Source organism: Eublepharis macularius, chromosome 12, assembly GCF_028583425.1.
Source record: "Eublepharis macularius isolate TG4126 chromosome 12, MPM_Emac_v1.0, whole genome shotgun sequence".
Lineage (NCBI taxonomy): Eukaryota > Metazoa > Chordata > Lepidosauria > Squamata > Eublepharidae > Eublepharis > Eublepharis macularius.
Window position 1 is genome coordinate 70,577,504 of NC_072801.1, and position 26,250 is coordinate 70,603,753.

The window sequence follows — 26,250 nt, forward strand, 5'->3', positions numbered from 1 at the left end:
CGATCGGTGATTACAATTTCCTGCATTTTAAAAAAAATATACAAAATACCTTCCTCAAATTTCTGGTTGCCTCATAATAAAGAATATATGTTCCTTATTCACTGTCATGGCAAATAGCAGTTGGAGTGGTGGTGGTGGCGGTTGATAATTAGAATGGGAAAACTAAAATCAGGAAAATAGTTTGGGGAAGAAGGGATAAACCCCACATCCTCTAACAGCATGGCGTACGAAGGTTGCTTTTACCCTCTTAAAACTATGGGAGATCCAAATTATACTTCTTTTGATCAATAAATCATTGTATTTACAGTGTGATAACCAAGTTCTATCAGCACATCCTGGCCTTAGTATTTGCTGTCAACGAGATCAATGAGAACCCTAAGATCTTGCCCAACATCACATTCGGGTTCCATATCTATGACAGCAATTATGATCCAAGGATGGCCTACCGTACCACCCTGGACCTCCTCTTCAAAGCACACAGATTTCTCCCCAACTACAAATGTGGCATCCAGACAAATGTAACTGGCGTGATTGGAGGACTGGACTCTGATACATCTTCATGCATGGCAGAGCTCTTACAAGTTTACAAGATTCCACAGGTAGGAGTAAGAGATACAGACAGTGAATATTTTTCCTAACCTCATATGTATTTTGCTTTTCCATTCTATTTATTGTAGTGACCCCATGGTTGGGAAAAAAGAGAGAAATGTTGCCTGAAAAAAGGGGAATGTTTCTGAAATGTAAAACAGGATGGCCAAATGTGCATAGACACAAAATGTAAAGGAGAGCTGGTATTGTTCTCAACAGAACTAGCTTGGGAAGAATGGTTAGAGTTAAAAAATGATTGAAGATGGAGGTGTTGCAGACATATTTGATAACATAGGAAAGCACATTTCGAGAAAAACTGACACATCCAGTCTTTGACCCACTCTGAAATTCTCACATATATTGCATGTTGGTGACCAGCTGAAATACAGAATTCACAGAACTTAAGAGCAGAGCTTTTAATCATTACCTAGAGAAAGTGTAGATTTGACATGATTCAAATATTTATTTTGGAGAAAATCGGGGGGGGGGGGAATTATGTATGTTTTTGTATGTTGATTAGTCATTTTTGGTTTTGTTTGTTTTATTAGCATGTGTGTAATTGTAGTATTTTTAGATTTGTTTTTAAATATATCAAACTCTTAATTTAAAAAAAGAGCAGAGCATGTGATACATTCCAACTATCAATAAACTGCTTGGTATGTTATGCCACAGGCAGAGAAAAGAAAACATTTCCATAAGAATTGCTATGATTCAGCCAGACATTAAGAAATGTTTTTATCACCTTTTTATGTTTAATTTTTTCCCCTGCCTATTCAATGCACACCCTGACCTAAACGGCCAAAGCTAGTCCAATCTCATCAGATTTTGGAAGCTAAGCAGGGTCAACCTTAGTTACTACACAGATGGGAGGTCACCAAGGAAGTCCAGGGTTGCTACGCAGAGGCAGGCAATGGCAAATCACCTCTGAACATGTCTTGCCTTGAAAACTCTATGGGGTCACTGCCATATGTTGGCTTTTGGCTGCCAATTGATGGCACTTTCTACCACCACCATTCAATGTATGTTTAAAACTCCTAATTCTCCTCTTCTGTCTTCCACTTTTTATCTAAATGTTGCTTCCATTTTTCTCTCTGAATCTGGACATCTTCCTTCCTTGCTTTCTGCCTTAATGAGCATTTATTGCCTTACTAATCATATATCTACACATTACATTTGTAATCTACACATTACAAAGAACCAAAATGGACACAATGTTTTTCAGAGTTGGGACTGGGTTCCTCAGACACAGCACACTTTGCTCTCCATCGAACAATTGGTTTGTGGCATGTCAGGTCAGGGCCATTTCTAAGTAGCTTGCATAAAAATTATAGTGGAATATAAGGAAAAGAAATTGTCCAATTTTTTTAAAAAATAAAAAATATAAAATATATAAATCTATAATGAACAAAGAGGCCCTAAGATGCAGTTGCCATTCTCTTTGTATAGATCTCTCTCCGCTTCTTGTATAGGTTTCATATGGGTCATTTGAACCAGCAGCAAAGGAAGAAACCCATTTCCCTTCATTTTACCGCATGGCACCTAATGAAGTCCTTCAGATCACAGGGATTGTCCAATTACTTCTGCGTTTCAAGTGGAAATGGGTAGGACTTATTGTTATAGATGATGATGGTGGAGATAATTTCTTGCACTCTGTGGAGCTTCTGTTTGCTGAGAATGGAATTTGCACAGCCTTCACCAAAAGAGTCCAAAAGAATGCCCGATCATTTAGCATGGATGAAGTTGCCATTTGCATAAAAAATAATGTTCCAGATTTCATGGAGAGCAACGTCAAGGCATGTGTTATTTATGGGAACACTCAAACCATTTCATGGCTAGAATTTGTTATCTGGCTGGCAACAACAGTACTTCCGCTACGGTTTCCTGAGTATAAGGGAAAGGCTTCTTCAGGAAAAGTATGGATTATGACATCCCAGACTGATTTTTTAGCCAATCTGTTTCAAAAGATCTTTGATATTCAAATGCTCCATGGTGCTATGTCTTTCACTATTCACTCAACAGAGGTCCCAGGATTCCAAGCATTTCTTCAGAATACAAACCCTTTGGCGGAAAAGGGAAATACATTCATCCAAGATCTCTGGGAACAAGCATTCGACTGTTTAATTCCAAATTCTGTTCAGCCAACAGATGGCAATGAAACATGCACAGGGGAGGAGAGCCTGGAAGACCTTCCTACAACTTTTTTTGAAATGAGCATAAGTGGTCACAGCTATAGTATCTATAATTCTGTCTGTGCTATTGCTCATGCCTTGCACACCATTCACACAAGAAGAGTGAAGGATATTGGCAGACTAATTCCTTTGAATGTGCAACCCTGGCAGGTAACCTCTTCTCAAGGACAAAAAGTGTATTGGCATATATGATGTAAGGCCCAATCGATCCCCCGCTGTGAGACAGATTTTCCCTCCAAAACTGTCAAGATTGCTTACTGTAGCTGGGCAGCCTCTGGTAGCATGTCTCTATAATTTAAAGGTCTTGTTGTCCCACACTTTAAGTTTATGTATTTATGGCTTTTATCTCAGCTGAAATATTTGATAGGGGAGAAGCTAGAGTCCATGTCTTTTTTAAATGAAATGGAACTAGAGGCTGAGTAAAGTTCAAAAGGAAACAGCAGGGGTTGATATATAGCTAGGCAAGGAAAGGAAAGCTAAGGTAAATTTTGACTGTAGAACAGAATACTTCACAAGCCTTAGGCACAATAATCTTCTTAAAGCTTAGTTTCAGTAGTTACAGATCTTAAAAGTGAGAGGTTGGTAGTTTCAGACTCAGGTTATTTTACCAAGATTTCTTCATAGATTTTACTTTATAGCTTTTCCCTTTACACCAGACCCAGGGTCCTCCTCAAAGCCAAAACCCCTTTTTAGACACTGGGCAGGAATTTTTCTTCACAAAAAAGCATAACCATGATCACTTGGCTGAAGGGAGTCTTCATTCACTTCCCTTTCCTCTGCCAACAACCCCTCCCCCCCAGTACTATCTCGTCTATGTAAATTTGTGCTGGCTTTCACACCTTCCTTGTCATACTCCAAACTTCAACTCCTTCAACTATTCTGTCAGCTCCAAATATTACATTCTCACTAACCAATCACAGAGAAGGGGGGAGCAGCCTGTCAATCATTTTCCCTTCAGGCAGATTTTTTATCCCTTTCCCACTCTCTGGGTGCTGCACTTAGTAAACCTTTCGTTTAAAAGCCCATTCCATCACAGCATGATGTAACTTTCACAGCATGCTGTGACTTCCAGCTCTCACTTTTTGTGTTGGCCACTAAGGCTGCTTTCATACACATTGGATAATGGACTTCCAATGCACTTCAGCAAACTTTTGCAACTGGATTCTCCTGTGTGAAACAGTTAATGTGTATTATATGTGAAAATATCCTTTATCTGCTTCTGTATTCCCTCAAATTCTTTCTCTTAACTACCATATATTGTGTCATAAATAGACTTCTTATATATAATGTCTCATTCATGGCTCTCATTTTAGAACTTTTGAGCAACACAAATATATGATACAAAAATCTACCTCATACCGAATCTCACACTAAGAATTGTTGAGGTCCTTCACATCACTGACTTATGATCTTCTCTCTGCTAGGAATGTGTAGGATTTGGTCTAGGACTTTCTGCAGAAGGAACATCTACTCTGCAGTGGAGCCCTTCCACAGAAGCAGAGAGAAGAAATGGGACTAGAATTCTTACTTCACAAACTCCATTCCTTCCCTTTCATCACACCCCTAAATTGGTGTTCATCACTTAAAGATTTTACCCTTTGCCACTCTTTTCCTGTAACTGATGCCTAAACTGAGATATTGTTCAGTATCACTTATAAAACAATAACATTCATAAGCTCAATGTCTCCTTAGAAAACAAAATTTGTTTTATAATCTCAAATGAAAATATACTCCCCCCAATTATAGTGTCCATTACTTATTTCCTCCTTTTCTTCTAGCTCCACTCATTGCTTCAGAGGATTTCATTCAACAACAGTGCCGGAGAGGAGATTGTGTTTAATGAACATGGAGAATTAGTCACTGGATTTGATATTACAAATTTGGTCACATTCCCAAACAACTCCTATGTTAGAGTTAAAGTCGGAATGGTGGATCCTCAGGCACCTCCAGGCAAAGAATTTGCCATTCAAGAGAACATGATTGAGTGGCACACAGAACTCATTCAAGTAGGAAGATAAATGCATTATATTATTGCTTCATTTGTAGACTCTGTATGAAGAATATTTTCCAAAAATCTTTTGAGCAATAATTGTGTCCTTTTGTCCAAGTATAGGTGCCTCCATCATCTTTGTGCAATGATCTCTGCCAACCTGGATTCAGTAAGAAAAGGAAGGAGAAGGAGAAATTTTGCTGCTATGATTGTGCTCCGTGTCCTGAGGGGAGGATCTCAGACCAAGAGGGTAGGACATGCACTCTTAACAAATAGGATTACGAGTAGACATGGGCACAAACAAAAAAAAATTAACCAACCGGTTCGTGGTTCGGTGCTGCTGATGAACCAGAACAAACGAACCGTAATGAACATTTCTCATTACCAAACCAGTTCGTGGTTTGTGGGCATTGGAATGGCCTCCATTGCACTTAGAGAGCCCATATTCATAGGGAGTGTTTAGCAGGCTCTCCTCCAGCCAGCAACCAAGTTTGGTCAAGATTGCAATAGGGATCTTGAAGTTATACCCTCTCCAATCCGAGGCCCCCAGGAAACTCCCACTCGATACAATTAGAGCCACCAGTTGATGTTGGCCCAGTGTACAAGGGGTTGGCTGTCAGAACTGCCTATCAGGGTTTGCAGGGATGAGATTGGAGTGCCCATGGCTACAGAACACCCCCCTTCCCCCTCCCTCCCCCCGGGTGTCTTCTCCCATGTAACCAATTTGCAGCTCCATGGTTGGAAGGAAGACCTGCCGATCAAGGTAAGCTGGGCTTTGAGTTGGGTTTCCAGGGCAACAGAAGGAGTGCAGACAGAGTTCAGGCATTCCCCTAGCTCCATTTCCAAGGGAATTGATTGATGGTGCCTGACTGGCTTCACAAACCACGGGCGAATGCAACAAACCGGGCTTCCAACGAACCCTGGATGAACCCTGAACCCATGGACCTTCATGAACTGCCGGATCGCGAACAGACAATCAGGTGGTTCATGGGTTTTTTTGGTTCGTAATATGGTTCGTGCCCATGTCTAATTACAAGTCAACCCCATATCTGAATTCAGAGTGATGGTAGAAGATCCTACTTGGTGGGCATTTAAATCCCCCTCACTAATGGTATTGGGCCTTTTTGCCAACTAAGAAAAAACCATGCTAAAAGGAGTTTTGCTTTCTTAACCATTCATCCAACTGTTTTCAAATGTTTGCTTAATACTCTGGCGAAATGATAGCAATGGTCTTCACAGGCGTAACATTGAAGAGTACATTGTATGTGGTGCAAAGAGGGACTCCTGAGATATAAACTAAAAGAGAGTGCAAGAATCCTCACTTTTATGGTAAAACACAAGGAAGAATAACTGTAATTCTTTAAATAATGTCATTTTAGGTTATATAGAAAAGTGTCCAGTAGCACCTTTAAGACTAACCAACTTTACTGTAGCATAAGCTTTCGAGAATCACAGTTCTCTTCGTCAGATGCATGGAGGACAAGAAAAAACTGGTCAGATAGATAGGTGGCGAGGGGAGGGGGGAGTAGATGCAATCAGTGGCTTCTGATAATGGGATGAGTTTGCTTCTGTTAAGGAAGTCAGTTACTTCTGATAATGAGAAAACCATTCATAGTCTCTATTTATTCCAAGCCTGACTGAGTCAAATTTACATATGAATTCTATTTCAGCAGCTTCCCGTTGGATTCTGTTTTTGAAAGGTTTCTGTTGAACTACAGTGACCTTTAAGTCCTTGATGGAATGTCCTGATAGATTGAAATGTTCTCCCACTGGTTTCTGGATGTTGCCATTTTTAATGTCAGATTTGTGTCCATTTATTCTTTTGCAGAGGTTGGCTGGTTTGTCCAATGTACAGAGAAGATGGACATTGTTGGCACATGAGGGCATATATGACACTGGAGGAGGAGTAGCTGTGAGAACCAGAGATAGTGTAGTTAATGCCATTGGGTCCTGTAATTGTATTTCCTGTGTAGATATGAGGGCAGAGCTGGCATCTGAGTCTGTTGCAGGGTCTGGTTCCTGTGTTGGTGACTCTGCTAGTCGATTCATGGTTGTAAGTGAGAAGTCGTTTAAGGTTGGGGGGCTGTCTGTAGGCAAGGAGAGGTCTTCCGCCCAGGGCTTGTGAGAGAGAGGCATCATTTTCCAGGATGGGTTGTAGATCACTGATGATAGGTTGGATGGGTTTGAGCTGGGAACTATAGGTGACAACCAGTGGTGTCTTGTTGTTAGTTCCTTTAGGTTTGTCCTGGAGCAGGCTGTTTCTGGGTACAGGCTGGGTACAGGCCTGGAGCAGGCTGCTTCTGGGTTCTCAGACTAACACAGCTAACTCCTCTGGATTTTAGGTTATGTTTGCACATCTGCTGACATTCTACATTGAAAGCACTAAAAATAAAGACTGATGGGATCCAACTCAATGCTTTTCCCCCAGATATGGATCATTGTATCACTTGTTCAGAGGATCACTATCCTAATAAGGAGCAAGATGGATGCATACCCAAGACGATAAGCTTCCTATATTTAGAAGAACCTTTGACCATCATTTTAGCCTTCTGGGCTTTTTTCTTGTCTCTGCTCACAGCACTGCTACTTGCAATCTTCATTAAGCACCAGGACACGCCAATAGTCAAAGCCAACAACCGGAGCCTCACCTACATTCTCCTTGTCTCACTCCTTCTTTGCTTCCTTTGCTCCTTACTCTTCATTGGACAGCCTACTAAGGCATTCTGCCTCCTCCGACAAACAACATTTGGCATCATCTTCTCAGTTGCTGTTTCTTCTGTATTGGCCAAAACTACTACAGTGGTGGTAGCTTTCATGGCCTCCAAGCCAGGAAATATTTTCAGAAAATGGGTGGGGAAAAGATTGGCCCATTCCATTGTCTTTTCCGGATCCTTTGGTGAAGCCATCATTTGTGTTGCTTGGTTGGCAACCTCCCCTCCATTCCCAGATTTGGACATGAACTCTCTGACTGCAGAGATCATAGTACAATGCAATGAAGGGTCAGTTACCATGTTTTACTGTGTCTTGGGCTACATGGGCTTGCTGGCCACCATCAGCTTCATTGTGGCTTTCCTAGCCAGGAAGTTGCCTGACAGTTTTAATGAAGCCAAGTTCATCACCTTCAGCATGTTGGTCTTTTGCAGTGTTTGGCTGTCCTTTGTCCCCACCTACCTAAGCACCAAAGGGAAGTACATGGTGGCTGTGGAGATCTTCTCCATCTTGGCCTCCAGTTCTGGTCTCCTGGGCTGCATCTTTTTGCCTAAATGCTATGTCATAATACTGAAGCCTGAACTGAACAAAAGAGAGCAACTGATAAAGAGAAATCATTAAATATTTCACCATTGGCCTATATATCTTCACTCATTTATGCTTCCTCTGAAAACTCCAGTGAATGTGGTTTTGTGGAAATTCTGAGTTTTTACTGTCATATTGAAAGTTCCAATCGGTAGTTCCAATCAATTCTCAACACATAGCTAAACTAAATACCAAAATACTGCTCTTATATGGCTGTTGAAAAAAACGTTCTGAAGAAACAGTATGGTTTTTATCAGTTTAGTTCTTTCATTATATGCATTTCAAAAAAAAAGGAATTTTTCTGAGTCTGGTTTTTTCTGAGATATGACAAACAAACAGCACTTGTGAACGTTTGGGTAGAACCAGCTTAAAGGTCACTCACTGCATAATATTCTTATTACTTCTTTTATTGAATTTGGTAAAAAAAATAACATAATAACATTTGATTTATATACTACCCTTCAGGATGACTTAATGCCCACTCAGAGCAGTTTACAAAGTATGTCATTAATATCCCTACAACAACAAACACCCTGTGAGGTGGGTTGGGCTGAGAGAGCTCCTAGAAGCTGTGACTGACCCAAGGTCACCCAGCTGGCTTCAAGTGGAGGAGTGGGGAATCAAACCTGGTTCTCAAGGTTAGAGTCCAGTGCTCTTAACCACTACACCAAACTGGCTCTCACCAAATTGGCTTTATTTGAAACTTTTATTTTTTGGTCATTGTCTATGGTCTAAAAGTAAGGATGTCCTCTTAAGATAATAAAATCCCTTCCCCGAGTCATCGTGTCTGGTTCCTGTGCTACACAAACTGTAAAGGATCTGAATTGCTCTGGAAGCAGCCCCTCAGGCTCACTAAATTCTAGTCGCAGCTCCTTCTAAATATGCCACTCTGAACTCTGAGCTTTCATTTAAAAAAAACACACACACACCACTCTAGTGCTGTGCATAGCAAAAAACAGAAGGCAAAATATGACAGATTTTTTCCAGGATTGTCTGGTATTGAATGGTGTAAAAACAGCTGGAAGATGGCTGCAAACTGAGTAGTTGACTGCTTTCTTAATATACACAATTCTGAGAGGAAAGGGACGTGTAATGGGGGTGGGGGTTAGATTCGGTGGCAATTAATTTTATCTGGACATCATGTACATTAATTCTGAATACACAAAACAGAATAATTACATAATAAGTTAATTTCCTAATGACTAGCTCAATCAATCATTTCGTAGTATTTGCTAATTATAATTTGTGCCTGCACCAACCCAAATAAAAATACTCAGAACAGTTTAGTTAAATGTATGATTTTCATCACTAAATATGCACTACTCTAAGGTGGCTTATCAGCAGCTACCAATTTTTTTGAGATCTTTCTTTTCTTTAAAGTTTTATAGAAATTTTATTTAAAGAGAAAAGATATGACAATAGAAAGTGCATAAAAAATAAAATTTACAAAAACTCCATTTAGAATTAATTTGAGATTTATACAAACTTATATAAACACTACATTTGGGATTAGTTTGAGACTTATACAAGCAATGCATTTAAATGTATTGTCGAAGGCTTTTAAAATTATATTAAATTAATAGAAGAATATATTCAAAATTTGCCTTAACTAAACTTAATTGTGTAATGGCTCTCCTTCCCCCTCTTTGGTCACTTAGACTTGTACAAAGTATAATATCAGTTTTTTTGGTTAGTCATTTCCCTGTGTTTTATCTTCTTATCTTTATACTAAGTTACCAATGTTTTGTCATCTCCAACCTGGCTCCCAATATTGGCCAGCATGCTTGCTAGCTTTATCCATCCTACCCTGCCCAGCAACTGTGCCAAGAGTTGCCAAGTCTCATCCCCTCCCCCAACATGCCACTTAGACAACGATATATTTTCTGGATACTGCTCAACATCAAAAATGTTTCCTCCCTTTCGACATAAAGCCAACATTTGGATGTTGCAGAAATGGCTCTTCAGCCTTTTCCACACATTACAAAATACATATTGAATCTGAGTTCCTACTAGGGTTATCAGCTCCCCTAGTCGAGGAAAGGGATCTCCCACTCCTAGCCTCCACCCCCACTACCTCTCACCTGGCTGGTGAGGGGGGAGGGAGGAGCAGGAATGGGGAAGTGATGTTATTAATGCGGGAAACTTGACTGCATAATTTGTGGTAGTGGGGGACTGCATTTGCGCTTTACCCTGTTAAATTATAGAGCCAGTGGTTATGAGTGTGAGACTCTAATCTGGAGAACCGGGTTTGATTCCCCACTCCCCTGCTTGAAGCCAGCTGGGAGACGTTGGGTCAGTCACATTTTCTATCTCTCTCTGCCCCACCCACCTCACAGGGTGTTTTGTTGAGGGGATAATAATAACATACTTCGTAAACCACTCTGAGTGGGTGTTAAGTAGAGATGGGCATGATCCAAAAAATTTGAATGATCCAGCGGATTGTGGATTGGCACCGACAACGATCCTGAATTAACGACCCGCGCCGATCATCTCCCGTTCCCGAGCCGTGCATCATGGATCGTGGATCGTGGAGGCCAAAGTGGGGCATGCTGGTATTATGTGGGAAGGTGGGTGATGACAGCGGCCGCTGGGCCTGGCGGGCACGGGGAGGCGGCGATGAGCCGCCTTCCCTCAGATCCCATTCAGCAACACAGGAGGTCTGTGTTTGGCCATCAGAGCTGCCTATCAGGGTTTGCAGGGATGAGATTGAAGTGCCCATAGCTACAGAACACCCCCTTCCCCCTCCCTCCCCTGGGTGTCTTCTCCCAACTTGTGACTGCTTTGCTGCTCCATGGTTGGAAGGAAGCCCTGCTAATCAAGGAAAGCTGGGCTTCCATTCGGGTTTCCAGGGTGACAGAAGGAGGGCAAACAGAGCTCAGGCATTCCCCTGGCTCCGTTGCCAGGGGAATAGATTGCTGGCGCCTGAGTGTCTGGAGCCCCGATCTGAGCCTGAACGCCCCAATCCAGGCCTCTCCCGATCACTGGATCATTGGCCGTGGCCGATAATGATCCGCCGGATCGCAATCGCGCAATCACTATTATCGTGGGTTTTTTTCGATCGTAATGCGGATCGTGCCCATCTCTAGTGTTAAGTCATCCTGAAGGGTGGTATATAAATCAAATGTTGTTGTTGTTGTTGTTTCCAGCATGATACTGAACCATCAGGTTGCTCCGGGGTGGGGGGTGATTCAGTAAAAATCGGCCCCAAAACACTACATCTGAGACTGATTTTTATTGAATCAGACCCCATCGTGACCTGTTGCTTCTGCATCACTCCAATACTGACATCATCCCCAGTATGTCACAGCAGTGTTCTGGAGTATGCATGCTCATGTGGTAATACCCCACTGGCGCATCCCCCTTATGACCTCCACTTTCAGCAGACCTGGCAATCCTAGTCCCTACACACTGTCAAACATAAAAGTCCCATGTGAGTTTTGGGTTCTCCTTAATTCCTGCACATTCAGTGCATGATTAGGAACTGGACTGTAGTACATGTAGAGAAGGGATTTCATGAATGGTTGCCACGGGGCTGGAAAAAATGTCCTGTCCCTTTAACAAAAGTTCAATGTGTGAAAATGGACAGTTGAACTACAGGCAGTCTCATTACTGCTCCCAGCTTCATCACTCTCAAAATCCATTAATTGAAGATTCCTTTTTTAAAAAAAATCCTTAATTCCTTGCATTTATGCTCCATTCAGTGAAGAATTTGAGGAGGGCATACATGAATGAGGTGTTTCTATTTTTTCACCTCCAAATAACTTTGTGAATTGGGGAAACCCTAGCATGTTGGATGGCATGGTGATGCTACTTCCAGTTGCACAGTCAAAAGTGATGTTGTGGTATCACATATTTATTTATTTATTTATTTATTTATTTATTTATTTATTTATTTATTTATTTATTTATTTATTTATTTATTTATTTATTTATTTGATTTATACCCCATCCTCCCCACAAATGGGCTCATGGCGGCTAACAACATTCATAAAACACAGTGAATTAATCACAAAACCATAAAATCAATAATAATCTTTTAAAAGTCATTAAAATAGTCCAGGTTCAGGCTATTTAAATACATATTTGGGAGTCCGTAGATGGGCATAGTAGATGGGCATAATGCCATTTCACCATGTCTCTGACCCACTAGTCTCCCAGCTGTTGCCAACACTGGACTAGCAACCCTACCACCAGCCAACTTATCTTGCTGCTCTCCTTTTTTCAGCTTACTCTCCTCTACTCTCTCTAACAGCCTCTCCCTTGGAAAAGTCTCTCCTAGATATGCAATGGCTGCTGGTGTCAAGTTGCCTGGGCATAGTTGTATGTTGGCTGCCAGGGCTGGGATAGTCCTAACTGTATGGTGGTCACTGGCTGGGCCAAGCTGTTCAGTGCTGTATCTGGGCTAAGCCAAGAGGTGAGCACATTCAGTGCCCAGAAACTAAGGCTTTGGAGGCTTATCATTTTAATCCACACTTTAAGACCTTGTTCAGTATTAGACACAGGGCTCATTTCAAGGGGGAACGTGCAGGAATGCAGTTCCAGTAGTTCCCCAAAGAAGTCACATGTCAGGTGGCCCTGCCCACCTGACTCTCGGCCATTTTGGGCCCGTTTCAGCCTGGATTGGGGGCAAAATAGCCCGGATTGGGCCTCTGATGCATGATGGATCACTCTCCCACTCAGCAGCGGCCCAATCCTGACCATTTTGGGCCCCTTTTTGGCCCTTTTCAGCCCCTTTTTGCCATTTTGGGCCCAATTTCAGCCCTGAATGGCCAGGATTGGGTCCAAAACAGCCAGGATAGGTGATGTCAGGGGGTGTGGCATATGCAAATCAGTCACGCTAATGACACATTTCCAGTAATGGCAAGGGCATGGCATATGCTAATGAGTTATGCTAATGAGCTGTGTTAATGAGTTCCTCCAGCTCTTTTTCTAGGAAATGACCCCTGATTAGACACATGATAGATCCACTGATTCATTCGGGAAGAAATGTAAATTCTAATCCACCTGCTGCGCTGAAGCAACTCCCTCAGCTTAACCTTGTCATATCATACTATTCTAAGTAACGCAGATCAGTAAGAGCCATGTGCCAAAGTAGTCTATCAAACACAATAAACTTGACTTTGAAGTATAACACTAAGTCCAATTGAATCAAACCAGTTAAAGAAGCATGAAACACAGGGGGAGCTACCAAATGTTCCTTCAGGCCTTCATCTGAAGCAAGAATTACTTTCTTTCCTCACGCTTCATGAAGACATGAGATGTGGGCATGGATTAGACTTGGAATTTATTGCTTGGAGCCAAAAGATACTTAGTAGCAAATTCCATTCCACTACATTGGTGTAAAGTCTGAAGAAACAAACTAAAGGTCATTGGATTCCTACTACTTTCTCCTGAATAGATGGTCTTTATTGTTTAATTCAGGTCTCAGGGCAATTATATAACATTTGGGAGAAAAAATGCACCCCAATAATCCAGCCCCAGAGGCCAAGATGGAGAAGATCTCCACAGCTACCATGTATTTCCCTTTGGTACTTAAGTAAGTTGGAACAAAAGATACCCAAACACTGCAAAAGACCAACATGCTGAAAGTGATAAACTTGGCTTCATTAAAAGAGTCAGGCAGTTTCCGAGCAAAGAAAGCTACGGTGAAGCTGGTAAGAGCCAGAAATCCCATATAGCCCAGGATATAGTAAAACATGTTCCCAGATCCTTCATTGCATTCCACTATGATTTCTTCAGCCAGAGAGTGCATGTCGACATCTGGGAATGGAGGATCAGTGCACAGGCAAACCATGAAAAGACACATTTGAATGAATGAACAACAAGCAACAATAGAGCCTGCAAGGCCCTTCCCTGCCCATTTCTTCATCTTTGATCCTGGTTTAGAGGCCATGAAAGCCCAAACCACAATGATGGTTTTTGCCAGCACAGAAGAAATGGCCACTGTGAAGATGATGCCGAAAGCAGTCTGGCGTAACTGGCAGGTCACTGTCTCAGGCCGGCCAATGAACAGCAAGGAGCAGAGGAAACAGAGCAGGAGGGAGATGAGGAGAGAAAAGGAGAGTTCTCTGTTGTTGGCTTTGACGATGGGCGTGTTCCGATGCGTGATGAAGATTCCAAGCACCACAGCTGTGGTCACAGAAAGAGACAGAGCCAAAAGAGCCAAACTGATGCCCAAAGTTTCACCATAAGACAGGAAATTGAGGGTCTTTGGAAGGCATCTATTTTTATCTCTATTTGGATACTTATCTTCTGGGCATTTGGAACAGTCATCCATATCTTCAAAAGAAAAAAAATCTCATTCACTCTGTCATATTTTGAGGTCAGCTGAGTGACATTTCATTATAGGATATCATTCAGTTGCTTAAAACATTATAATGCTTAATAATGCATTATCTACGTTTTATACATGCAAGTCATTGTGTTGGCTTTGAGATAGCACAGGTGTCCTTATACACATTAGAATGGAACAATTTCATCCAGTCTAGCATTGCAGGTTTAAGGATTTATGTGCATGGAGCACAGCCCTCTTGCCTCTCTCTTTCCCTGAAACGCTTATTAACAGCTGACCCCTGATTGGCTCTTGAGTTGCTGGGTAATGCACTGAGTCCTAAAAAAGATGGCTTCTCGGCTCACTCAGTTCCATTCCTTTCCTCTCTGAGCTAGCTTTCTTTGACCAAGTTCAGACCATGATTCAAGTATGCAAGAGAAGAGCTGAAAGTGGCAAGGTATTAATCACCTCAGCATATCCCTATGCTGAATGAGTTAGGCTTGGGAGAGGATTCATGGTCTAATGGTCAGGTGAGATAAGCAACAAATGATTGCCAAAGAAATGCTTAGGTAGCTAGGTCTCAAATTTTAGATAGACCGATTTTATGTAGCAATGGTAAGGTTGCTTTGTTTTTAATGTCTGTTGTCTGTGTCAGAGTGCTCCATGCTTTTGGTAAACACTCCTTAAGCAAATAAAATTAACTTTTATTTAAGCTGAGTCTGGAATTCATTACTTGGGTGTGGGAACACCCCAGAACGAATTCAGAGATAGAAAGTCAAGGCTTTCAGGAAAATGAGAACTTTCGGTCTCACAAATAAAAGATAACACTTCCCAAATGCCTGATTGCTGAAGTGGCTGTGATCTGCTCTCAGAATTAGGAGGAAGGAAGGTGGTCTTCACAATATTGATCCCACCACCACCTAAGAAAGTGGGCATAGAGCTGTGATGGACTGCACTTCAAAGCATGTTTTCTAAATGCATTGCTCAAAGAGCTGGGAGTGAAAGGGTTAACTCTTGCATGGAATAGAGATTTTGAGTGAAAGACAGCTCCCTCCAATCTGATTAGTCAGTTGGAACCTAGCTGAAGGTTTCCCTGAGGATTGTTCAGGGAGAATTTGTGAATCTGACAGGGAGAGTCAGACAAGTTTCCCTTTTCATTGGTAGTTTCTGGGCCATCTTCGTTGGTAGATTCTGAGCCATCTTTGTTGGTAGATATCAAGGGACCTCTTATGAACTCAGAAAATGCCCTCGTGGCCTGGGTGTCATTGAATCTGTCTATCATGTTCTACTAAACTGTCTATTTTACTCTAAGATTCCAGACAAATTTTTGAACTCCCTTCTTTATTCATGGTGTGGCCTTTCTGATAATGTCAAGGTCCAGCAACTCCTATCTGGTCACAACTTTTCTATAACCTCCAATGTTGCTTGTTTTCTTCAATCGGCAATTTGTATCAGGGAAGCTATCAATTAATTTTAATGTATCTCCTTTTGCTCTGACATGCCAATAAAGGTTGTGTGTGTGTGAATTCAATTTAAGAATTCTTAGTATAAGTGTCAGCAAAAGCTGAAGCTTGCTTGACACAGACACCATAAAACTGGGAGTGTGTATTGGCAAAAGTGATTGCGTAGTAGGTTAGACTCCATTCAAGCCAAAAGAAGAAGGGTTATATCTTCTTAGAAGAAGAAAATTCCTGCCCAGTTTCTAAAGGGGGCTTGGCTCTGAGGAGGATCCCAGGTCTGTTGTGAAGGGGAAACAGTTTTAAACTAACTTCAAGAAACCTGAGCTGTCATGGGAAACTGTGAAGAAACATTGTTGCTGTAATTAAAGTATTAAGTAAAACACTTCTCACTGCTAAGAACCAAGAATATAAGAAACTAAACTTCAAGGAAATTATTTTGCCTTTTACTCAAAGTGTATTCTGTACTAACAGCAAAATTTTACCTTAGCACTTTCATTCCCTGACTACACTTATCCAATCCCTGCCTGTTAAAGAAAATTATTTCCTTTTGAATGTTATACAGTCTCCAGTGCCATTTCCAAAAAGAAAAAAAAGAAGAGGGCTCCTGCTGCTTCTCCCCATCAAGCCAAAATTATATCTGACTGTTAGGTTGGGACAAACAGACTTTCAAACCACAAGGATTAACATGCTACTTGGGGCTGCTCAACCAAAGCAGGCAAACTGAATTTTGGCAGGAAAATCTACCTCAAAGTGGTGGAATGAAAAGGGGTCCATCATAAGGGCTGACTGCAAGAGGTTTTCCACTAAATCTAAAGTGGGAAACCTCACCAGCCTAGTTCATGGGGGAGGAAGGAGGGGGAAATTGCACTCCACAGATTTGTTTGCCCATGGAAATCCTAAACTATATCCAAGTTCCATGCAACATATGATATACATCTTTTGAGGTCTCCTACCCTTCTGGTTGGAAATCTTCCCTTCTGGACATGGAGCACAATCATAGCAGCAAAAAAGTTCCCCTTCCTTTCTTTTTCTGCTGTAACCTGGATGGCAGTTGTCATTACACACAGCAAGGGGCATGACCTATCAATCATAAGGCAAATGAAGCCCTTTAATCTTTGTGCTGTAGTCCCAAGGTCACTGAACTGAATTCAAGATTTAATAAAGCTGTAACAGCATTTTGGATCCAAGTTGTTGATAATAGTTGTGCCGAAAGAGGAGGGGCAGCAATTTTGCAAATATTTTCAGCAGAATTAGAGCATGCTCCTCTCTCCCCTTTCAGCAGCTTCCCTAACATGCTGTGAATGGGGTTGAAAGGGTTCAGAAAGTATTGCCTCCATCCCAAACAGGCTTTATATGCTCTCTGTACGAAAGAAAGAAAGAAAGAAAGAAAGAAAGAAAGAAAGAAAGAAAGAAAGAAAGAAAGAAAGAAAGAAAGAAAGAAAGAAAGAAAAAGAAAGAAAGAAAGAAAGAAAGAAAGACTAAAAATCTGGACCCAACAACTAGTAGAGGAAACAATCACACTGAAAAGCATTCAAAATAAACAACAATTGTACGCACACTTCTTTCCTTGAGAACTATTTCTATTGTCCTGAGAGCATCATGCTCAGTTCACTTGAAAACTTGGAAGTGATCAGTATTTTGTGCAAAGTTAGTTTATGCCATCCCGGGTAAGTAAATACTGAAAATAGGAATTTGCCTTCAATTCTGCTGCTCTTTTTTTACTAAAACACAAACAATTTTTATATTAATTATTTACCCTGTACTGAAGGGTTATGATCTAGAATGGATTCCACTGACTCTGGGTAGCTCAGGGTAGTCTCAAATTAGTGAGATTTGGGGTTTCCTCATGCTTGCCAAATCTATTGTCTGCCACTGCTGTGGGTCTCTCCTGTTTCGGAAAGCATTTAATTCTAAATATGTTGCACATCAAAATAATTAATCTGGTGCATGGAATAGAATTAGAAGCCAAGTGATCATGGAAATCACCATCTGGACATTGAGTAGTTGTAAAAATTTGCTGGACTTCAAAGTAAATCACTTCACAGGTCTGAGCTTCTTGAAATACAACACTGACATCTCCAATAGACTGCTGAGTAGAGATGGGCACGATGCGTATTACGATAGAAAAAAACCCACGATAATGGCGATCGCGCGATCGTGACCCGGCGGATCGTGATCATCCATGGCCAACGATCCAGGAATCAGGAGAGGCCTGGATCGTTGCGTTTGGGCTCGTATCGGGGATCCAGACACTCAGGCATCAGCAATCTATTCCCCTGTCAACGGAGCCAGGGGAAATCCTGAACTCTGTTTGCCCTCCTTCTGGGCTTCCTTCCAACCACGGAGCAGCAAAGCAGTCACAGGTTGGGAGAAGACACCCAGGGGAGGGAGGGGGAAGGGGGTGTTCTGTAGCCATGGGCACTCCAATCTCATCCCTGCAAACCCTGATAGGCAGCTCTGACGGCCAAACAAGACCTCCTGTGTTGCTGAATGGGACCTGAGGAGAGGTGGCTCGTCGCCACGTCCCCGTGCCCGCCAGGCCTGGCCGCCGCCGCCACCACCCACCTTCCCACATAGCTGGGAATAGCAGCGCGTCCCGCTTTGGCCTCCACGATCCATGATCCACAGATCGGGAATGGGAGATGATCAGTGTGGTTCATTAATTCAGGATTGTCGCCGGCACCAATCCACGATCAGCTGGATCGTTAATTGTTTTGGATCGTGCCCATCTCTACTGCTGAGAATGAAGGATTAGCAAGGTAATAATAATAACATTAAATTTATATACCTCCCTTCAGGATAACAATACCCACTCGGAGCAGATTACAAAGTTCTTATTTTTATCATCCAACAATTACCCTGTGAAATGGATCGGGCTGAGAGAGCTCTGAGAGAGCTCTGACTGACTTAAGGTCACCTAGCTGGCTTCAAGTGGAGGAGTGGGGAATCAAACACGGCTCTCCAGATTACAGTCCTGCCTCTCTTAAGCACTACACCAAACTGACTCTCTTGTCTTTGTACTCTGAAAACACACCAGTCAGTTCTTACCTGATTGAAGTTGCTATGCCATGTAATGGTCTCATCATTAATGGAGAACTCTCTGCTCAATGGTGCTCGAGAATCCATTTTCCCTACTTTCACTCTTGAAAAGGATTTATTTGGGAAAATAATCCAATTTATAATATCAAACACACCCACCAATTCACCTTTCCCATCAAGAGATATCTCGTCTCCAGCACTGTTATTAAATGTAATACTCCTCAGAAACGGATGAAGCTAGAATGAAAGAAATTAAGGCAGATTACATAAAAACAATTGTGAAGAAAATAGTAAGTAGAGGTAGGCAAAAAAAAGGGGGGGGGAATCTATTCTAAACCAGATCCTGTGTTTTTTGTTTGTTTGTGAATTTAAGTCTGAGCCCCCAATTTCAAAATCAGAGGGGTCTCCAGTTTTGCATAAGACCTGTTATGTGGTCACACTTGTCTTTGGAAAGGGGAACGTTAGATATTGAATGGAAGCTTGTATCCTACAACTGAAGGTATATCTTGGCCAAGAGGGAAGGCTGAACAGAGGGGTTTGTTTAATCTGAGTTGTCACGTTAGTCTCTTTCTATATGAAATTTTACCTGAAATTGCTGAGGCTTTGGAGGCTTCAGCTTGCCTCCATCTCTCATGATGCTATACTTGGTTCTGGGTGAATACATGGCATGTAAAGCATGTGCCAGAGCATAGACAGCATTATAGATACTGTAACTCTGGCCTGTCAGGCTCATTTCAAAAAAAGTCCCCGGAAGATTCTCCAGCTTCTCTTCCCCAGTGCAACTATTCATGGGTTCGTTGCCCACATCAGTATCTGGAAAGACACAGTCAAATGCCTGCTGCCAGAACGTCCTGATAAAACCGTCTTCTTCACCATGGGGATTCAGGCTTTGAAGGAAGCTTTGGAACCCTTGAACCTCAGTGAGATGAACTGAAAATGACAAGGAGCCATTGAAGACTTGCATGTCTTGATCTCTATGATATATTGCTGATGAGAAATCAAAATGGGCCATCATAACCCACACCTTGCGAAGGGGGGTCATAGACTGTGGATCAAACTGATTCAGCGCCAACTGCAAAGCGCTCATGAACTGAGAGTCCGCACTTACAATACAGATGCTGACGCTAGTCTTGGTTAAGAAAATTGTCAAATTCAGGAACAATTTTAACATTCCATACACCTCAAACAAATTTCCATAAGTTGGTATTCTTTCCATAAAGGCTATACAGATGCCATTCTGGGAAAACTTGTGTGCCAACGTCTGGACAAACCGTTCTCCTTTATCATCACTCACTGCAATGGTGCCAACCCACTTCCACTGGAAATGCAGAAGAAGCCGGACAAGGCCATTGTACTGATGATCTTCATTGGGGACAAGCCGGTATAAAGGAGACAGCTGGACTGTATCACTCTTTGGAGGAGCAAATAAGCAATATGTGACCTAAGTACAAACAGAAAGATAGTTTACATATTTGGGTTTGACATGATATGTGTTATAACTCTACCCATCCCCTAACCCAACACTGTAACCACTGCATCATACTGGGGTGGTCAAATATTTTAGATGGAGACAGAGAATAGTGTGCTCAAAGTCACTGCATATGAGTGTGGTGAGATGAGAACTGGCTACCTTGGAGAAAACCATGGGATGTAAGGACAGCCTGTGAGATTTCTACTTAAAACTTAAAATTAAGCAAGGTGACCACACACAACAGAAATAACTGGTGACCATATGCAAGTTTTATATAGAAATAGCCACAGACTGTGCTGCTTGCCTTTCGTAGTCTTTTAATTTTACTCTTTACATTTTTTTTCTCTATAACTGTGTGTGTGTGTGTGTGTGTGTGTGTGTGTGTATGGGTATCTACTTTAGCAAAAATCCATATGACTCTCCCCTTCCTTAAGGCAGCTTTTTAAGCACAAAAAACAAATCTGGAGTTCCGTTCAAAGAACTCCAGCAACATATGTAGTTTCATCCACGTCAAAATCCAAAAGTATGTTAATACGCTTTGAAAATAATAATCACATTGTCCAGCTTAAGCACCCATGATATTTTTTCACATATTTTTCAATAATGTGAAGTATATGTGTTTGTACACCCAAAACAACGCCACTATGTTTTCCATATTTTCGCTCTTAGAGATTGTAATATTATTTATTTATTTATTTATTTATTTGATTGATTTGATTTATATTCCGTTCGTCCCACAAGCAGACTCAGAGTGGATTACAACCAAGAATAAAATCAACAAGGTAGCATAAAAATATAAAAACGTCAGTAACAAATCATTAAAACAACAGCACACGTATGTTGTACAACCCTCCGGTATCAGCAAATCTGTGGGGCAGGATGGCCAGTTGATAAGCAGTAGAACGAGAGGGGCCTATGCACCCCGCCCCCCCCCCCCGCCCCCGTGGCGGAGGCCAGTTGGATGGCTTGCTCACCTCAACCACCATATATTGAAATATATGTATACACTGATTAAAAACAAAATACTTATACAGTCTTCTGAGTTTCCATGGGGAGAGCATCGGTACAGATTTAATGCTGAAACATGTGAGCATTTTAACTGAGGAAAGATTGTACTTCATATCAATGAATTCTGTCCTTAATAGGATACTTTTAAAAGATTAATAAATTTACAAAATAGCTGCTTAAGAGAGAAATTAGTCCTTGATTTATTCAGTTTGAATGCAGCAGTTTTGGAGACAAAATGGGTTCTGTCTAGTTAATAATAATAATAACTTTTTAAAAAAAGAATAATAATAATAACTGCACTTATCTACCACTCTTCTAGACAGATTAGTGCCTCACCCAGAGCAGTGAACAAGTTAGTGTTATTATTATCGCCACAATACAGCTGGGGAGCTGGGGCTGAGAGGAGTGGCTTACCCAAGGCCACCTACTGAGCTCACTGCAGTAGTGGGATTCGAACCAGCAGAGTGCTGATTTGCAGCTGAACCACTTAACCACTGTGCTACAACTTATGATAGAATAAAAACTTGGTCATGTTCAAAATGCCACACTTCTCCTGTTAACTTTTCGCTGAAACAAGATGACCATAACTACTTCTCTGGAATTATTACCAATGTACCATTTTGAGAGAGAGAGAGAGAGAGAGAGAGAGAGAGATCAGCAACATTGCTTATATCGCTATATGACTTCTGGGTACAACCTAGAAGTGACAAAGGGTAGCTCTAGGAATTGCCATTGTTCCAGCAATTCCTAGAACTACCTGTTGTCACTTCTGCATTGTACCTAGTGGTGATATAAGTTGACAAATAATGTTGCTGTTCAATGTTTTTATTTTTCTCCCACTGCAACTCCAATTGGAGGGCTGGCAGCTGAGACATTAGGGGTAGCGGTGTCAGGAGACTGTGATGGCATCACTTCTGGGGTAAACCTGGAAGTAATGGGGAAAACCATAGAGTTTCAGGCAATTCCTAGAGATAATTTCCATCATTTCTAAGTTTTCCCTGGCATATTGCCATATTCACGATAGTATCAGTTTTTTTAAAAAAATCCCCCCTGCCACTATTTGTAGGACAGGCAAGCAATGGGAGCTCAGAGTGGGCGATTCTCCACCCCTGTGGGGGGTTTGGAGGCCGTACTTCAAGATTAGGGCCACTACCCCTATCGCACATCCCCTTGCCCGGCATCTTTTTCTTTCTTTGCACTCTGTTTCTTTGTAGCTGCCTTTGTAGCTGGTGGCCTCCATGACTGATGCCCCTTTAGCCTTGTCAATGGCTCTCCAGGGTAGAGGTCCTCTGGGAACTCTCCTAGTGAGAATAATGGCCAGTCCACCCATGCTCTTGCTAGTCACTGTGTTTGTCATAATTGAGAGTAGTTGAAATGTTCTAGGTTTTCTTTACTATTCCTTGCTTAATTTTAACCTTATTTGAATTTCTTTGAAGAACAAGAGAAGTCTATTAGTGTGTTACATACTGCACCACATTCAGACATCTTTTTTCATTCTGTCTCATCCGATTCTCCTCCTTATTACAGCCTCCATCCCACATGGCTGCCGCAAAGCCAGCAAGGCTTTTCCGGTTCGTCAAAATGGACTTCTCCTTTTTTTCACCAGGAGAAAAAGTGGTTGGATCCAACCCACTGACCCTACACTACTACCACATATATCCCAAGGGAATGCAGGGTGATATGGTCACGACTCCTTTTTTGAACACCCCTTTCCTCCCTTCTAACATACCACCAATGAAAAGATGACGTGTGTTTGGATATGTTTGTATACCAAGAATCAAAACTTGAGCTATTGCTTCCTTCTTGCTTCCGTCATGTGCTGTTAGAAACCTATCTGAGCTTCAGAAGCATGTTATGCTTGTGAAATGATTGCCACTTTTTACTTCCCTTCTTTAAGAATGTTTCGAGAATGATAATAATGTTAGTTGCTCTTTCTTTGCAACCCTAACATCCACAGCTTCACGGGGACATTATGGGTGGATGGAAGGTCAAGAGTGCACTGATATTTTGAATCAGTGCGTAAAAAGTTTATTATGCTTAAGTGCTAGATTAAGGATATGTTGCATGGACATACATGTTGCATGGATGTTTCACATAAAGAGATCTAAAAGAAGGAATGCCTACTGAAAGAGCTCTCTAGTGCATATTTGCAAGAATGTCAAATGTTATAAAGAAAGTACGGATGTACCTCTGCAATAGCTAAAGGGAAAAATAGGAACAATGCTAAAGAGATTATAGGAATGGCCCAAATAAATACCAATAGTTTAAGAAAATTGGGTTGGATCCAGCCAATTTTTCACTCTCTCATTCAAATCCCTTGCTTACTACAGTCCCCAACTCACATGGTTTTTGTCATTCCAGGTCCTTTAAGTAGTCAATGGGCACCCCTTCTTCTCTTTTTTAATCATTAAAAGATTCATTCCATCTTCATATTACCTGTGGAATTTTGTAAATGCCTAAGAGAGAGGCCACATGAAGAGAGGTTTCAGAGTCCAATCCTCCGATGACAGCTATGAGGTTCTTCCAGATGTCACAGTTGTAGTTGGGGATAGTTCTATTCTGACTAAAGAGAAGGTTTAAGGTATTTCCAAAAGTCATCCTTGCGTCAAAGAAGCTGTCATAGATGTGGAACCCCAGTGTTAAGTTTGGTAAGATCTTGGGATTCTCATTAACCTCTTTCATGGCAAAGACCAAGGACAAGACATGCTGGTAATTCTTGGGCACTGTACTGAAGTAAGAGACACACGATGTGTAAGACTGATATTAAAATTGTGGTTTCACAGTGTACAGACATTCAAAACTATAAGACAATTATCCTGAAAACTTGAATGTTTGATATCTGTATGTGTTTATTTCTGTAGATCAGTCCACTATTACTGAATATTCAGGAAACCTTTTTTCTTTTAAAATGTGTCCTATTATCATATTGTATCGTATCATATCATATTGTATCACAATAGAGATGACTATTATCACTTTTCTTTTTCGAGCTCATCAAATATTGTGGCAACAAACAGGTTAGTAGAACAAACAGTCAAATACAGAATGGGATGCAACCAGCTTTTCTGCTGATGAAGAAGGGAAGAGGAGGGTACCTTTGATTACTGCAAAAATTATACTGGGGTCATGGGACCAACTTGGACAAAACAAATATGCAATGTGCACTGTCATTAGGAGGGTAGTTGGAAGAGATTGAGTGAAAAAAGTGTTTGGAACCCACCCTTAGTGAATCATAAGAAAGAAGAGATCACTGACAATAGAACAAGGAAGAGAAGAAAAATGGAAATAAGGCAAAAGAAAGAGGTATCATACAAGTAATCTACACTTCCAAGTTTAGTTTTCTTTTTTTACATATTTCTCTGTGCTTTGAATAGAAATCTAGATAGTGGCTTCTCTAATTAAACCAATACAAAAAATGTTGCCAAATGACAGCACTTATTCCAGAAAATCAAAAGCCCTTTATATTGAAATAATTGTTCTGTACGCCTAATCACATCCTGGAATTTGAAATTTTACTGAATAAATAGGCTATGTTCAGAATATGTGACTGCTTGTATTATCTGTTTGTAATGCTTATGAAGTAGCTTAATTCATACTATGCCCTGACCTGGATAGTCCAGGTGTTCCGGATCTTATCAGATCTCAGAAACTAAGCAGGGTTGGCCTTGGTTAGTACTTGGATGGGAGACTTCCAAAAAAGGCCAGGATTGCAGAGACAGGCAATGGCAAACCACCTCTTGCCTTGAAAACCCCAGCAGGGGTGTCCATAAGTCAGCTATGACTTGAGGGCACACTCCACCACCACTAATTCACACTATAGATAAATATATATATACAATTTTCATACAACGTTTCAAGTAAAACATTTCCTTTGGGGTTCTCCTTGAAAGCGACATGGTCAGTAATGGAGAAGAACTGAGAAGTGATCCCGCCAATGATGACGTCTCCTGGCTGAGAATACTGGTATGGTGTCTGGAGGGGATCATTCATGGTGCACATAGTTGGAATCATCTCAGACTCTGTTTGTGGCAGCAGCAACCACAATACCAGGAGTAGTAGTGAAACATTGAGTCCAGTCATCTGGGATGCAAAGGCACCTTCCATTGAGATGAACGCCTTTCTTTGTGTCCAGTGCATTTACCAACCAGCATCAGACTCTTGAACATCCACTCTTTAATGGCAACCTGTCCTGCCGTTGAGCTGATATGTATACCGGTCCCTACATTTGAAGAAAGTATGAAGAAAAGCAGACTGGCACAGTCCGATCTTGCAAAGACTCCCTCGCCACTGCTCTGAACACTATAGAAATACTTTATGTAAGTTATGTATTTTAAAAAAAACAAGTCTGGGCTCGTGCAAGGAGGAGGGGAATCACAGAAATTGGAAATGATTGCCGGGTACGCAAACACCTCCCCAAGGTATTGTGTTCTGTATGACATCAGGTGCATCAGAAACGTGAAAAAAAACATTGTATGAAGATAGATGCTACTATACTGCACGGTCACACTGATTTGATTTCAAAATCCCAGGTTCTGACATAGGTTGTTACTATTCAGGAACAATACAGAATGTTTTTAATTATTTCATGAAGGGACTAATAAAGTATGAAAGAAATACTAAGTACATAAACAATGCAATCCTAAACAAAGTTAATCCAGTCTAAGCCCATTGAAATCGATGGGCTTAGACTGGAGTAACTTTACTTGTAGAATAAGCTTTCAAGAACCACAGCTCTCTTATGTTAAACGAATATATGAATGGATTACTCTAGTTAAATAGCTCTATAACGGAGAAATTAGATAATAATATTGGATATGATATGATATGTAAAAGGAAGTAAGGAGCAACATATATAGAATATAAGTCAAATTGATTGATTTATTATGAATACATGTAAAGTTTATAGAAGTACTAGAAAATATGTATAAGGTGGGGCAAAT

The 26,250-nt window shown here is 41.2% G+C and overlaps 2 protein-coding genes across 2 annotated transcripts; one reads left to right on the forward strand and one right to left on the reverse strand.

Annotated features, from left to right (window-relative positions):
• Positions 1-219: 219 nt before the first annotated feature.
• LOC129339756 (vomeronasal type-2 receptor 26-like) lies at positions 220-8,659 on the forward strand (the record flags this gene model as incomplete). The annotated part of the gene is made up of 7 exons (XM_054994338.1): positions 220-224; positions 308-599; positions 2,058-2,927; positions 4,556-4,783; positions 4,891-5,017; positions 7,196-8,065; positions 8,649-8,659. Coding segments are annotated over exons 1-7 (2,403 nt in total), but the record flags the coding sequence as incomplete, so codon positions are not given.
• A 4,782-nt stretch (positions 8,660-13,441) lies between these two features.
• Positions 13,442-25,300, reverse strand: LOC129339757 (vomeronasal type-2 receptor 26-like). Its single transcript, XM_054994339.1, has 6 exons — positions 25,158-25,300; positions 23,747-24,038; positions 19,418-20,272; positions 18,841-19,068; positions 16,746-16,872; positions 13,442-14,340 (listed from the first exon to the last, which is right to left on the reverse strand). The coding sequence occupies exons 1-6, from the start codon at positions 25,298-25,300 to the stop codon at positions 13,442-13,444; spliced, it is 2,544 nt and encodes an 847-aa protein (XP_054850314.1).
• Between the last annotated feature and the right edge of the window lie 950 nt (positions 25,301-26,250).